The sequence below is a fragment of the Leopardus geoffroyi genome, chromosome C3, assembly GCF_018350155.1.
Source record: "Leopardus geoffroyi isolate Oge1 chromosome C3, O.geoffroyi_Oge1_pat1.0, whole genome shotgun sequence".
NCBI classification, from domain to species: Eukaryota; Metazoa; Chordata; class Mammalia; order Carnivora; family Felidae; genus Leopardus; species Leopardus geoffroyi.
Genome location: NC_059338.1, coordinates 133976359 through 133989646, shown reverse-complemented (window position 1 = coordinate 133989646; position 13288 = coordinate 133976359). Strand labels below are relative to the sequence as shown.

General features: G+C 41.3%; 1 protein-coding gene across 4 annotated transcripts in view; it reads right to left on the bottom strand.

Moving 5' to 3' along the window:
* SLCO5A1 (solute carrier organic anion transporter family member 5A1) overlaps positions 1-13288 on the bottom strand; it is a 211294-nt gene that overhangs the window by 22315 nt on the left and 175691 nt on the right. For all 4 annotated transcript variants that reach the window (XR_006706594.1, XM_045454978.1, XM_045454977.1 and 1 more), the window contains one exon: positions 10164-10362. Coding sequence is in view for 3 of the 4 variants with exons in the window: in XM_045454978.1 (XP_045310934.1) it covers positions 10164-10362 (199 nt within the window). In the remaining variant the exon portion in view is untranslated. The remainder of the gene's footprint in view (positions 1-10163; positions 10363-13288) is intronic.

The window sequence follows — 13288 nt, the reverse complement described above, 5'->3', positions numbered from 1 at the left end:
TTATTTATTTTTATTTTTCTAATTTTTTTTTAACATTTATTTTTTTTGAGAGACAGAGAGAGACAGAGCATGGGCAGAGGAGGGGCAGAGAAAGGGAGGGGGAGACACAGAATCTGAAGCAGGCTCCAGGCTCCGAGCTGTCAGCACAGAGTCTGATGTGGGGCTCGAACTCACGAACTGGGAGATCATGACCTAAGCCAAGGTCGGATGCTCAACCAACTGAGCCACGCAGGCGCCCCTTCTTTCAGAACATTTTAATAATTAAAAGCATTGCATTCAGAATCAGAGAAACCTGGGTTCAAATTCTAGTTCTATCATTTTCTGTGTGACTGAGCAAGTTATTCAATCTTTCTGAGCTTCTTTCTTAAATTTCAAATGAGAAAAAATGCCATTAAATAGTTATTTATCAATTGCTTAGCATGTATGGGGTTTATCCTATTTCATCTTTCTATAATTCTAAGAGATTGGTACTGTTATCGACACAACTTAATGATGAGGAAACTGACACACAGAGAGATTAAGGAATTTGCAAAGTATTTTATTCAATCCTCAGGGCAATTCAGCAACATAGTATCTACCAGCATCTTCACCTTAAAGGTGTGGAAACCAAACACAGAAAGGTTGAAGAATCTCCCCATCCTTACATGGCTAGTATGTGGCAAGCCTGGGGTGAAAATCTAGGCGGGTTGACTTGAGAGCCTCTGAGCTACAGCACTGTATAGACACAGCATTATGCCTGTAACCCAGCTGTATGAAAAAAATGAAGAAACAATGCACCACTGACAGAAACAGATACAATCTCTCCAGCTCTCTTCCTAAGGAGGTGGTGAGTACCTTCAGTGTTTCCCTACATGAAATAAAGCAGCAACTGACCGTGGTGCTCGGAAAGAACAAACTCTGAAATAGATAATCTGGGTTTCATCTGGTTCTGCTCCTTGTTAACTGAGGACTTTGGGCAAATCACTTCATCTGTAAGCCCAGTTTCTTTAATTAAAACATGCAGGTAATAGTACACACAGTAGAGTGGTGTTGCAAGCATTATATATAAAAGATATACACGAGCAAGGGCCGATCACCAGACCCGAATCAAACAGACACCAAACAAAGACTCCTCTCTTCACTGCCACTCCCTTCATCTCTCTATTGGATTTAAAGGAGAAAAAAAAAAAAAAAAAGTCCCACATGCAAGCCTCAAAATCACACAGAACAGCTTTTACTTAACAGGCCAAGCCAGGCCGATAAGCAGGTTGTACACTGCACAAGAGTACCCAGCCAAAGGAGCAAGGAGAGGCTGAAATGTAGTCCACACCCTGCTTGGAGAAAGGACCCTCTTACTCTTCACACAAACATAACTGCTGGTCTTAAAGTGCCCAGCCTAGGGGTGCCCGGGGGGCTCAGTCGGTTAAGCGTCCAACTTCGGCTCAGGTCATGATCTTGCAGGCTGTGAGTTCAAGCCGCACATCGGGCTCTGAGCTGTCATGAGCCCAGCATTGGGTTCTGTGCTGATAGCTCAGAATCTGAAGCCTGTTTTGAATTCTGTGTCTCCCTCTCTCTCTCTCTCTCTCTGCTCGTCCCCTGCCTGCTCATGCTCGTGCTCTCTCTCTCTCTCTCAAAAAAAAAAAAAAAAGTGCCAAGCCTTTGCAGCTGCACCCCCCCCCCCAAAAGTGTTTACACTAATTCAATTTTAGACTACCTTCCTAGAAGTATTTGGGAAGCCAGATGAATTCTCCAAGGAAACTGGGTTTTTATGTTGCTAATTTATGAACTTGGATGAAGTCAGGCTGCAACTACTAGAATGAATGGAAACCTGAAGTAGCCTCCAGCATGCCTTACCGAGTTTTTCTCTGTTGGATACAATCGAATGAGAAGAAGTGTACCGTAAATCATGGAATTGGGTAATTAAGATGCTTATTTTCATCAAGTTCTTAAAAGTTCAACATCACTAGATGAATAACATCCCTACACAGACATAGATGCCAGACATTCATTCATCTTGTAAAGAAGAAAAGGGAGTTGCTTTGTATGATCTGGAAGGGAAAGGAGAAGAGACAAGAAACTGACTTTTTCAACGTATACTAAGTGCTGGACTCCGTGGTAGGAAATATCAGAAAACTTCCCTAATACAGTCCTCAAAATCAAAACTACAAACACAAAATATTGGAAAGCTTCAAACTGGAGGTTGAGGACAGAGGAAAGAGACACTGGCTTCCCATTTTTTAACCTGTCTGCAGTATTTTGTTTTTTCAACCACGTGTGTTTTATGTAATTACATTTGTAACCAGGTGTGACTGACATTATCACCAATTTTACCATGAGGAAACCAAAACTCAATATTAGCTTTTTTTTTCTTTCCCAAGGTCACACAGTTAGAAACTTGATGGCTCTGGTACTTTTCTTTGAAAATAACACCATCTTTGACAAAGGAGTTTGAGGGGAGAGGGGAGAGAAGGCCAAGAAGTTCATTGTTGGGACCCCTGTTTTCTCACTAACACAGAATCTGGGATGTCCAACAAGAAAAACAAGACGAGAGTAAGACAAAATACTTGAAGAAAAGAATTTTAAAAAATGCAACCATGCTGGGGCACAGGAAAGGAAGCTGAGTAGGGCCAAGGAAATGGATTGCTCAGCAAAGATGAGGGCCTGCTAAGATTGGAACTCATAAATTTGTAATGGGGCCAATCAGCACAATTATGTAATTTTTGCCCATAGTGCTGGAGAGTCCAAAGTCCGTTGATTCAGGATTGGCAAGACTGATGTGGTGCTAAGCAAAGGCTTTAAATTCTTGAGGGGACTTGCAGTTTGAAAGCAAGTAAGATGGCAGGCGGGGGGGGGGGGGGTACGTCCCCACCCCACCTCTGAGAATGCACTTAAAATTAAAGCGAGCAAAATTAAAAGGAATAATGCCAGCAAAGAGGAATGGAAAGACTAACACCAAACTTCATGAAAAGAGCAAAGTGGATACGCATAATACGCATATTATGAGCAGATGAGCAGATACCACCTTGGAGAAGAGCCAACCTGCCCCATGGACCCTCCATGAGGCTCCACAAGGTTGTGAGCTCAAACTCATCAGATGCGGCAGAAGCCCGAGGTGAGGACGAAGCTGAGGTTTGAGGAAGAGAAAATTGTACCAGTGGATCCTTCCATTCTCATATTCACTCATCTCCACCCCCACATGAGAGCCCGGACATTCTCCAGAACGTTCTCCTCTAAAGAAATTGGAAGAAATTCAAAAAGCTAAGCTTCTACTCTAGATTTTGACAACGGAGACTAACCCCCCCCCCATGTTTGTATGGGGGTGAGGGTGGAGCACATAACCTGAAAGGTGCTAGACTGAGTCTTGTCAGCCTGTAAAGCCCAGAATAAACGAACAGAAAAACTAACCCTTAAAATCAAATGGCAAAATGTGAGGCATAGAAACAAAGTAAAAAAAAAAAAAAATCTAATTATATACACAGATCTGAGAAGATATTACTACGTAAAAAGTCATCAGGAACACGGCACCTGAGTGGCTCAGTCGGTTGAGCATCCAACTTTGGCTCAGGTCACGATCTCATAGTTCATGAGTTCGAGCTCCATGTCAGGCTCTGTGCTGACAGCTCAGAGCCTGGAGACTGCTTCGGATTCTATGTCTCCCTCTGTCTCTCCTCCCCCCCCTCCCTCCCCACTCATGCCCTGTCTCTCTCTCTCTCTCTCTCTCTCTCTCTCTCTCTCTCTCTCAAAAGTAAATAAACAATAAAATTGTTTTTTAAAAAAAGACATCAGGATGTTATGAAAAGGGAACACTCAGAATACAACAAAGAAAAAAGTTATTCTCAAAATAAAAAGACAATTTACATAAAGAATAGAAAACAAAGCATGGAAGACTCTCTCAGAGCAAAGGACATAGGAAATACAAGAGAACAAATGAAACATACAGGCAACCAGTCCATAAGTTCCAACAACAGATTAGCAGGAATCCTGGAGAGAGCATGGAAAATGGAGAGAGTGTGTAAAGCTATAGCAGAAGAAAACCTTCCTGGAGTTTAAGACATACGTGTGAGATTATGACGGTTCAGAGAGTGCCTAATGTAATGAACGAACAAAGCCCTAGGCCAAAACATTCATTCATCTGTTCATTCCTTCATGCAACAAACGCCGTGCATTGCTTCAGATGGTGGGGATGCGGTTATGATATAGACAGCTGTAGTAACTGTTCTCAAGGAGCTCATAGTTTAGAAACAGAAGACAAGAGCAGAGCACGTACTTAAACAAGATAACTTCAGCTAGTGGTAAGTGCTACGAGGAAATTAAGGAGGAGTAATGCAATAAAGGGGAGAATGGGTTCCCTTAGGTTGGGCAGAGAGGAAGAGCCTCTCTGGGAAAGTGACATTGGAAGGGTCCAGACAAGACAAAATTGGATGGTAAAGCATTCCTTATGAAATTTCAGAACACCTTGGATAAAAAATTTCCTAAAATCGTCCAAATAAAGTTGGCTACAGAGACACGAGAGCTAGGCCTGGAGTTAAATTTCTTACTAGCAACATTAGATGCTAGATGACAAAGCAGTTTCAAAGTTCTCCGAAAAGCAATTTATAACTTATAATTTCATACCCACTCAAACTATCTTTAAATGTGAAAGAAAGAATAAAGATGCTTTAATACATTTACAGGATCAAAAAGTTTTTCTTCCCACGGGCTCTTTCCTAGGGAGGTATCTGGGTATTTTTCTCCAGCAAAACAAGGAGTTAACAAATAAATAAACACACAAACAACTAAAAAAGTGGATACAACTGAGATACATGAAAGGAAGGTTCCAGAATATAAATTACACCTAGAAAGCAACTAGTCCAACTGAAATAAGATTACAGAAAAACAAGAATTCAATAAAACAAAGTATGTTGAGAACTTAAAAAATAATATGAGCGTGGTAAAGGCTAGTAGTCGGGGAAAGAAGAATAGGCCTTTAGAACTCAAGGACAGGGGACACCTGGCTGGCTCAGTCAGTTGAGTGTCCAACTCTTCATTTTGGTTCAGATCATGATCCCGTGGTTCATGAGATCGAGCCCCGTGTCAAGATCTGCTGACAGCAAGAAGCCTGCTTGGGATTCTCTCTCTGCTTCTCTCTCTTGCTCTCAAAATAAATAAACTTTAAAAAAAAAAAAAAAAGAACTCGGGGAGCCTGGGTGGCGCAGTCGGTTAAGCGTCCGACTTCAGCCAGGTCACGATCTCGCTGTCCGTGAGTTCGAGCCCCGCGTCAGGCTCTGGGCTGATGGCTCAGAGCCTGGAGCCTGTTTCCGATTCTGTGTCTCCCTCTCTCTCTGCCCCTTCCCCGTTCATGCTCTATCTCTCTCTGTCCCAAAAATAAATAAACGTTGAAAAAAAAAAAAAAAAAAGTTAAAAATTCCAGGTTGCAAATCTCTTATAAAAAAAAAAAAAAAAAAAAAGAACTCAAGGACAGACAACACAAGTAAGCTGTGGTCTAAATGTACAATTTTAAGCAGATTTCCATCCCCACTCTAGTTAGTGGATGACTACTTTTTCCCTCATGCCTTTATTTTCTGGAGAAATTAAACCAAAGTCTATGGACGTAAGAGCATCACATATAAAGAAGACCTTTGGTGAGATGCTAGAATGATGGCAGGGGAATTAGGTAAAAGTCTACAGAATGAACAGAAGGACCCAGGCCCCTTCCCACCACCACCCCACTCCCAGCTCTAGAACACCAGAAGCTAGGCTTACAACCCTGAATCTATCCCAACACAGCTCCAGCCGAGAAACAGGAGAACCCTTCTCCTGAGCAGCCAAAGCACTCCAGAGGTAAGGCCTCAAGTTCTGACATGCATTACCCCAATGAAAATGCCAGCTCCCCATCTCCCATTACCTACGGTGAGATCCACCAAATGACAAGCTCTACTGTCAGACCAGAGCACCGACCTAGCTTTTTAAATGCATGTTCTTCAATACTAAGAGAAAGCTAAGGATCACCAGAAATGTAAGGGAAGCTTCCAACATAATCAGGACAGCAAAATAAATAGAAAGCAGGCACTCAGAGGACATAGACAATTCAGAAAGGAAAACAAACTCTAAATAATGTTGGAGAAGTAGGAGAAGGAATTCCACCTATGAAGAAAGAGGACTAGAAGCAAAAAAAAAAAAAAAAAAAAAAACAATCAAAAATTTGGATGTTAAAAATACAGGGGCACCTGGGTGGCTCAATTGGTTCAGCTTAGGTGATAATCCTGCAGTCCGTGAGTTCATGAGTTCAAGCCTCACATTGGGCTCTGCTGACAGTGTGGAGCCTGCTTGGGATTTTCTCTCTCTCTCTGCCCCTCTTGTGCGCTCTCTCTCTCTCTCTCTCTCTCAAAAATAAATAAATAACTTTTGAAAAAATACAATATTCAAAATAAAGATTTAGCAGAAGACTGAAAAAAATAGAGCTGAAGAAATCTTTCCAAAAGTAGCACAAAAAAAGTGTTTTATACAATATAGGTGATAAAGAATAGTAGAGAATCAATGAAGGAGAGAGAAGAGAAAAAATGGTGAGGAAAAAATATCAAAATTTAAGTAAAAATTAAAAACAAAACTGAAGGACAGTTTCCAGACATTAAAAGCTCACTTAAGTGCTCAGAGCAGGGGGTGGGAGGGGTGGAAACCCACTCCAAAGTATATCATGATGAAATTCAGGAATACCAGGAATAAACTGAAAGCTCCTAGAAAGAAAAAATAGGGTACATAGAAAAGACTGGGAAAAACAAAGGCCAGATTTTCCACAATAGCATGAGAAATTAGATGACAATGGAGTAATAAAATTGAGTGAAAACGATTCATCCAATCTAAAATTCTTTACCCAGCCAACTTGGCAATCAAATATAACAGCTTTTTTTTAAAAAGCTATTTCATGAACAATATTCAGAAAAAAAAAAAAAGTTACAGCCTTTATAGCCTTCCTGTAGCTACTGAGGGATATGCTCTCACAAAATGAGGGACGAGCCAAGGAAGAGGCATGTGAGCTCAGAGGAACAAAGGATCCATACAGAGGCAAACGGGATTCCAGGGAGCCAACTGGGCGCAGCTAGGACTCTGATTAGATGACTCCAAGGGGTGGGAAATGGAATCACGAGGTTATCAGACAGGAGAAAAATCACAGCGAGATATTTTGAGCCCTTAGAGAATGTAGGAAGCCAGACACACATTCAGAGAGAACAAAGGAAATGAAAATAAAACAATTATGAATTCCAGGAAAATCAACATTGCACACAAGAAGAAATCTAATCATGACATACTGCTTGTGCCTCAGCAGTTAATAATACTGGCAGGATCAAGCATAAGAATATCCAAGAAGGATTTGACCACAATATATGAATGGAAAACTGAACTCCTCATTTATCAAGATAGGAAGTCATACATAATGTCTCAATTTGGTTAATTTACACATTATGTCTTGAAAATACAGAGGTAAATACCAGAAGAGTATTTGTGATGACTGATAACAATAGCTAACTTCCAGTGAGTGCTTACTGTGTGCCAGGCACCAAGGTGAGAGCTTTACACGTGCTACTCATGCTGTCCCCGCCTGCAGCCTCTAAGGTGATTCTTATTGCTGTAGATGAAATGTCTGGGTCCCTGTAGCATTCATAGGTTGAAAACTAACCCCCAGTGTGATGATATTTGGAGGTTGGGCCTTGGGGAGTTGATTAGGCCATGAGGTTGGAGCCCTCATGAATGGGATGAGTGCCCTTATGAAAAGGACTCTAGAGAGATGCCCTACCCCTTCCACCATATGAGGACACAGAGAAAAGACCGCCATTCATGAATCAGGGAGGGGAGCCTCATAAGACACCGAATCTGCCGGCACCTTGATCACGGACCTCCCGGCCTCCAGAACCGTGAGCAATAAATTTCTGTTGTTTCTAAACCACCCAGTCTATGATACTCTGTTACACCTGAAGGAACTAAGGCATTACTATCATCACCCTGTTTTACAGATGAGGATACTGAGGCTTACAGTTAAGCAACTGGCCAAGCAGAGTGAAGATACAAATTCAGATTTAACTCAAGAATCTGGGCTCCTATTCTAAACTGCCCTTAAATTTTTGAAGACTTTATTTCCTATGCCATTACAATAGGCACGGAAAAGAAGTTGTGTATCAGTACGTGCATTGCCCAGACCCACATCTCTTGGTGAAAAAAAGACTCCTGAGACAAGTGACCATATTCTGTCATCCAAATAAGCTCTGATTGGCAGTTCCTCCTTTTTTCTTTCTGATATTCTAGGTTGGCTAAGTGAAATTAAAGCTCTTCTTGTTCAAAGTTCAAGTGGAACATTTTATAAGATAAAACTCCACTGAAAATCAAAAGGATACGGTGCTCGTTGATACCAAGCACCAAAATGTAGGCACTGAAATTCTGTCCAATAAGTAGATTCTAATAACCCCAATGTGCTCAAGAAATGTAAGTTATGGTTTTCATAACTCTCAAAGAAGAATTTTCCACCTTCCTTTGGACAGGGTGTGAGAAACTGACCCTCAGATCCATTGCTGGTAAGGGTACAAATTTATACAACACCTGGGGAGGCAATATTCAGTGCAATCTCATTTCTGGGAATCTATCCTACAAACACATGGCACACAGGAGAAGTGATATAGGCATGAAATTATTTTTTGCAGCATTATTTTTAATGACTAAAGATTGGAAACCACCTGTCAAATGGGGACTGGTTAAATTACAAAACAGAATTAAATGGAATGTTACATAGCAGTTAAAAGGAGTGCTAACAGCATGGACTCTGAATTCTCTGGGGTGAAGTCTGAATTAAGTTTGATGTAACATCCAGCACAGCCACCCTGGGTCATAAAATCTTCAATTTTCAAGGATTTAGTCATCTGCTTGTTTAGTGTAGCCATTATTAAAAGTTAAGTTATATAGGGAGGCCTGGGTGTCTCAGTCGGTTAAGCGGCCGACTTCGGCTCAGGTCATGATCTCACGGTCCGTGAGTTCGAGCCCCACATCAGGCTCTGTGCTGACAGCTCAGAGCCTGGAGCCTATTTGAGATTCTGTGTCTCCCTCTCTCTGACCCTCCTCCGTTCATGCTCTGTCTCTCTCTGTCTCAAAAATAAATAAACGTTAAAAAAATTTTTTTAAGTTATATAAACTTACAGTTAAATAAATAATACAAAGATAATAAATACTCAATTCATTGCCTCCTAATTATTTTATTATACTACTCTCTACGTCTTCACCAGGCTCTTTAAGTCTAAATACCTCTATGATAGAAATATTATATAATGGTACGTGACTGGGCATCTCCTCCCAGCTTGGTGTTCAGTATCTTCACGCGGTTAGCTTGAAATCAGCGTCAGTGGGGATAGTCAAATCTCTGAAATCGGCAAATGCTACAGGTTGGAACTTTTTTCTTAGCTGTGTGTTACATATTATCAGCATTACCCCCAGTATGTGTGTTCTGTACCTCAGTTTTGCCATCTGTAAAACCAAGATAATCATAGAACCTACCTGATAGGGTTGTCATGAGGATTAATGAGTGAAGCATCGGAGAGTGTCGATATAAGGGTAGGCTAGGCTCTGTATTCTTATTACTGGCACAGAAAGATCTCCAAGCTATATTGTCATATATTTTTTAAAGCTGGGAAAGCATATATAGAATGCTACTTTTTGGCTATAACACAGGTAAAACTTTAAATACATGTTCATAGTCTCTTCGATAAAGAAGCCTTGGCAGGACACGTAAGAAATGAATTAAAGTGCCTGCCTGGTTTGTCTCTGACGGGGGGATGAGGTGGAGGACTTGGGTAAGAGCAAGACTTTTCATTCCCGTTACATTGCCACTGAGCTTTATGTTCTTCGACTACGTGAACATATTAGCGACTCAAAACATTGCATTATAAAGAAGAATCATTTCCTTTAACCCAACAAGCATCTCCTCCTCATCTGTTATAACCAAAATACTAGGAGACACTCTGTGAGGGTCAAAAGGGGCATGGACCAAGGAGGGACCACGGCCGCTGCCCTCCACGAGCGCATGCCCCGCACCCCCGGGAGACGGAACGTGCACAGGAGACCCGCCTAGAGCGGGGAGACGGTCCAGCCCTGGGTACCAACACTACAGGGCTTTGCACTCAACTCATGATCAGGACGATACAAAATGGCTCTTTCAGGATACTTACCCTGTTGTATATGGGATGTTTATGCCCCCTAGATTAATACTTTCACATCCAACGATAAACAGGGTGGAAAAACACAGTAAAGATACACCACTGCAGATCATGGCTAGTTTCGCAGATTCTCTTGCACCAAGTTTCAGTTTTTTTATAATGTAGCCTCCCAGGACAATCCCCACACCGGCACTGGGGACAATAATAACACCTAGAGAGAAGAAGGGAAGGATAGGATTACTCTGAAGGTTAACGTACACTGTAATTTGTTTTCTAATTACTCCTGTTCCTACTTACTGATTAGCACTGAGGAAAAAAAAAAATCCCGTAATCAATAAATCTTTAATGTGTATGATTTTATGGTATAATTTGTTTTCAACATATACAACCAACAAAGGACACATATCCAGAATGTAAAATACCTTTTACAAATCAATAAAATAAAGACAAGCAACCCACTGAAAAAGTGAACGAAACGTGAACAGGCCCTTCACTAACGAGGAAATCCAGCTGACCAACAAACACATGAAGGTGCTCACCCTCATTGCTAAGAGGGAAATACAAGTTAAAACCATAGTAAAATACTACTCTGCACCAATTGTGTCGATAAAAATTTAAAAGGCCGATGCTACCACATGTTGGCGAAGTCACAGAGCAGTGGTCACTCTCTGCACAGCTGGTGGGATGTAAACTGTGACAGCTACTTTGAGAACAGTTCACCATTATCTGGTAGAATTGAAGATACACCCATCCTGTGACAATCCTGGATCTATACCCTAAGGAAACTCAGGCACATGGGGATCAAAAGAAGTGTACCAGAGGGGAGCCTGAGTGGCTTGGTCACTTAAGCTCTGACTCTTGATTTCGGCTCAGGTCATGATCTCACAGTTCATGGAATTGGGCCCCTCATCAGGCTCTGCACTGACAGCACAGAAACTGCTTGGGATTCTCTCTCTCCCTCCCTCTCTGCCCCTCCCCTGTTTGTGTACACATTCCCTCTCTCTCTCTCTCTCTCTCTAAAAAATAAATAAATACACATTTAAAACAAGAAGTGTACAAGAAATCTGATGCATCATAATAGCCAAAAACTGGAAATAAACCAAATGTCCATTAATAGATACATTGCATGTTATAAATTCATATAATGAAAGGCCACTCTACAGCAACAAAAGTGAAGGTCATGACAATGCTCAACTATTAGAATGGATGGATCATACAAATGCAATGTTCGATGAAAGAAACAAAACAGAACACATGACATGAAGGCATCTGTAAAAAGTTCAAGTGCAGATAGAACTGAATGCTTTGTTTAGGAATACATAGATAGGCAGCACCACTACGAAGAAAACCGAGAAAGTAAGGGTCATAAATCCAAGATAGTAGGGGGAACAGGTGGGGTCAGGAAAGGATACAGGGTGCTCCTGGAGTACTGAAAACATGCCATTCCATGCCCTGGGTAATAGTGACACAAATGTTCACTTTATGATTATTCATTATCTCTCAATTTTGATTCACATATTTCTGTGTGCATTATGTTTCACAGCTTTTTTAAAAGCTAAGAGAAAAGCTATATTGCCTGCCCCAAGAACCTCATAATCTAAAATAAAAATAAACAAATTAGACTACAATAAAACAATTAGACAAAAGGCAGGAAGAATACTGGAAAAGAAGCATGTGAGCCTTCTCTGGGAGAAATCAGGGAGGGCTTCACAGAAGCGGCAGTATTTGTATTTGAGCCAAGTATGAAGAAGAAAGTAAGGTGAAGACTGAAATGAGACAAATATGTCACGAGAGATCTTGGCAAGAGCAATGTTAAGGGTGTTGTGAAGGAAGAAGCCAGATTCAGACTCTCCAGAACTTGGGCTACAAAAGGAAAAATGGGTATGGGTCTAGGGTAAGAGTGGGATTAAGGTAGAGTTTGGACTTGGAGAATGTCATGCATTTGCTAAGACTGGAGGGGACTAAGCATATTTATATACTGACAAAAACAGACTAAAAAGGAAGGGGAGGTTAAATGTGGAGGGAAAGGTTTATCTGATACCAATGCACGATCCTTGAGAAATCAAGAGAATATGGAATTAACAGCATAGATGATCACATTAGCACTAGATGGGGAGAGAGAGAGACCCCTTAATTCCAGCTAGGAACAGGATAGGGGAGAAGGGGGTGGGGGAGAAGTCAACAGGTGGGTGGTAGGTCCTCAAACTGTAGCTTTTCTGTTTCATAATTTTTCCATTATTTTGCAGACATAATGTAATACGTGTTACAACAGAACACTTGAAAAGCATAGAGAAGTATGAAGGAACAAACTCCACTGATTACATCCTGGCATATTTCACTCCAGTCTTTTTTCCATGCTTTTTTTCTTTAAGAATGGGTAACATGCTATAGATTCTTTTTTTACATGGTTTTGGTTTTTTATTTCCGGGTGTGTTTGTTTTTTCTGTATAATTGAAAACAAAACTAACTCTTAGAGGAAAGGGATATTGAGAAATTTCTTTTATTTTTATTTAAAAAATTTTTTTAATGTTTATTCATTTTTTGATAGAGACAGAACATGAGCAGGGAAGGGGCAGAGAGAGAGAGGGAGACACAGAATCTGAAACAGGCTCCAGGCTCTGAGCTGTCAGCACAGAGCCCGACGCGGGGCTCGAACTCACGGACTGCGAGATCATGACCTGAGCCGAAGTCGGTCGCCCAACCAACCGAGCCACCCAGGAGCCCCAGGGATAGTGAGAATTTTAAATACAGCCAAGGATTAGAATAATTGTTGTAGGAGAGTAAAATGAGAATATGCAATAGGCTTTGCAAGTGGAGAGCCCAACGGGTCCAGATGAGATTGGCTTTCAGAAGTCTGTAGTCTCCACCAGCGCACTCGGTTGGATGGTTTTTGCTCCAGCATGTTCAGCAACCCACATAAAGGAGCAGAGAAGGATTAGATTAATCTAAAACCTGAGCTTTGCCTGGCAACCAGTGTTCATCTTGTAATCCCCACGACAGCCCTGATTTTGCAAGATCAGTAATGACCTTTTTACAGATGAGGAAACTGACAGCTCAGACGAGTGATTGATCCCACAGTGCACACAAGGGAGAGAGTGTCTCACAAGGAAAAGCGAGGTCTCTGATTCCCAGCCCAG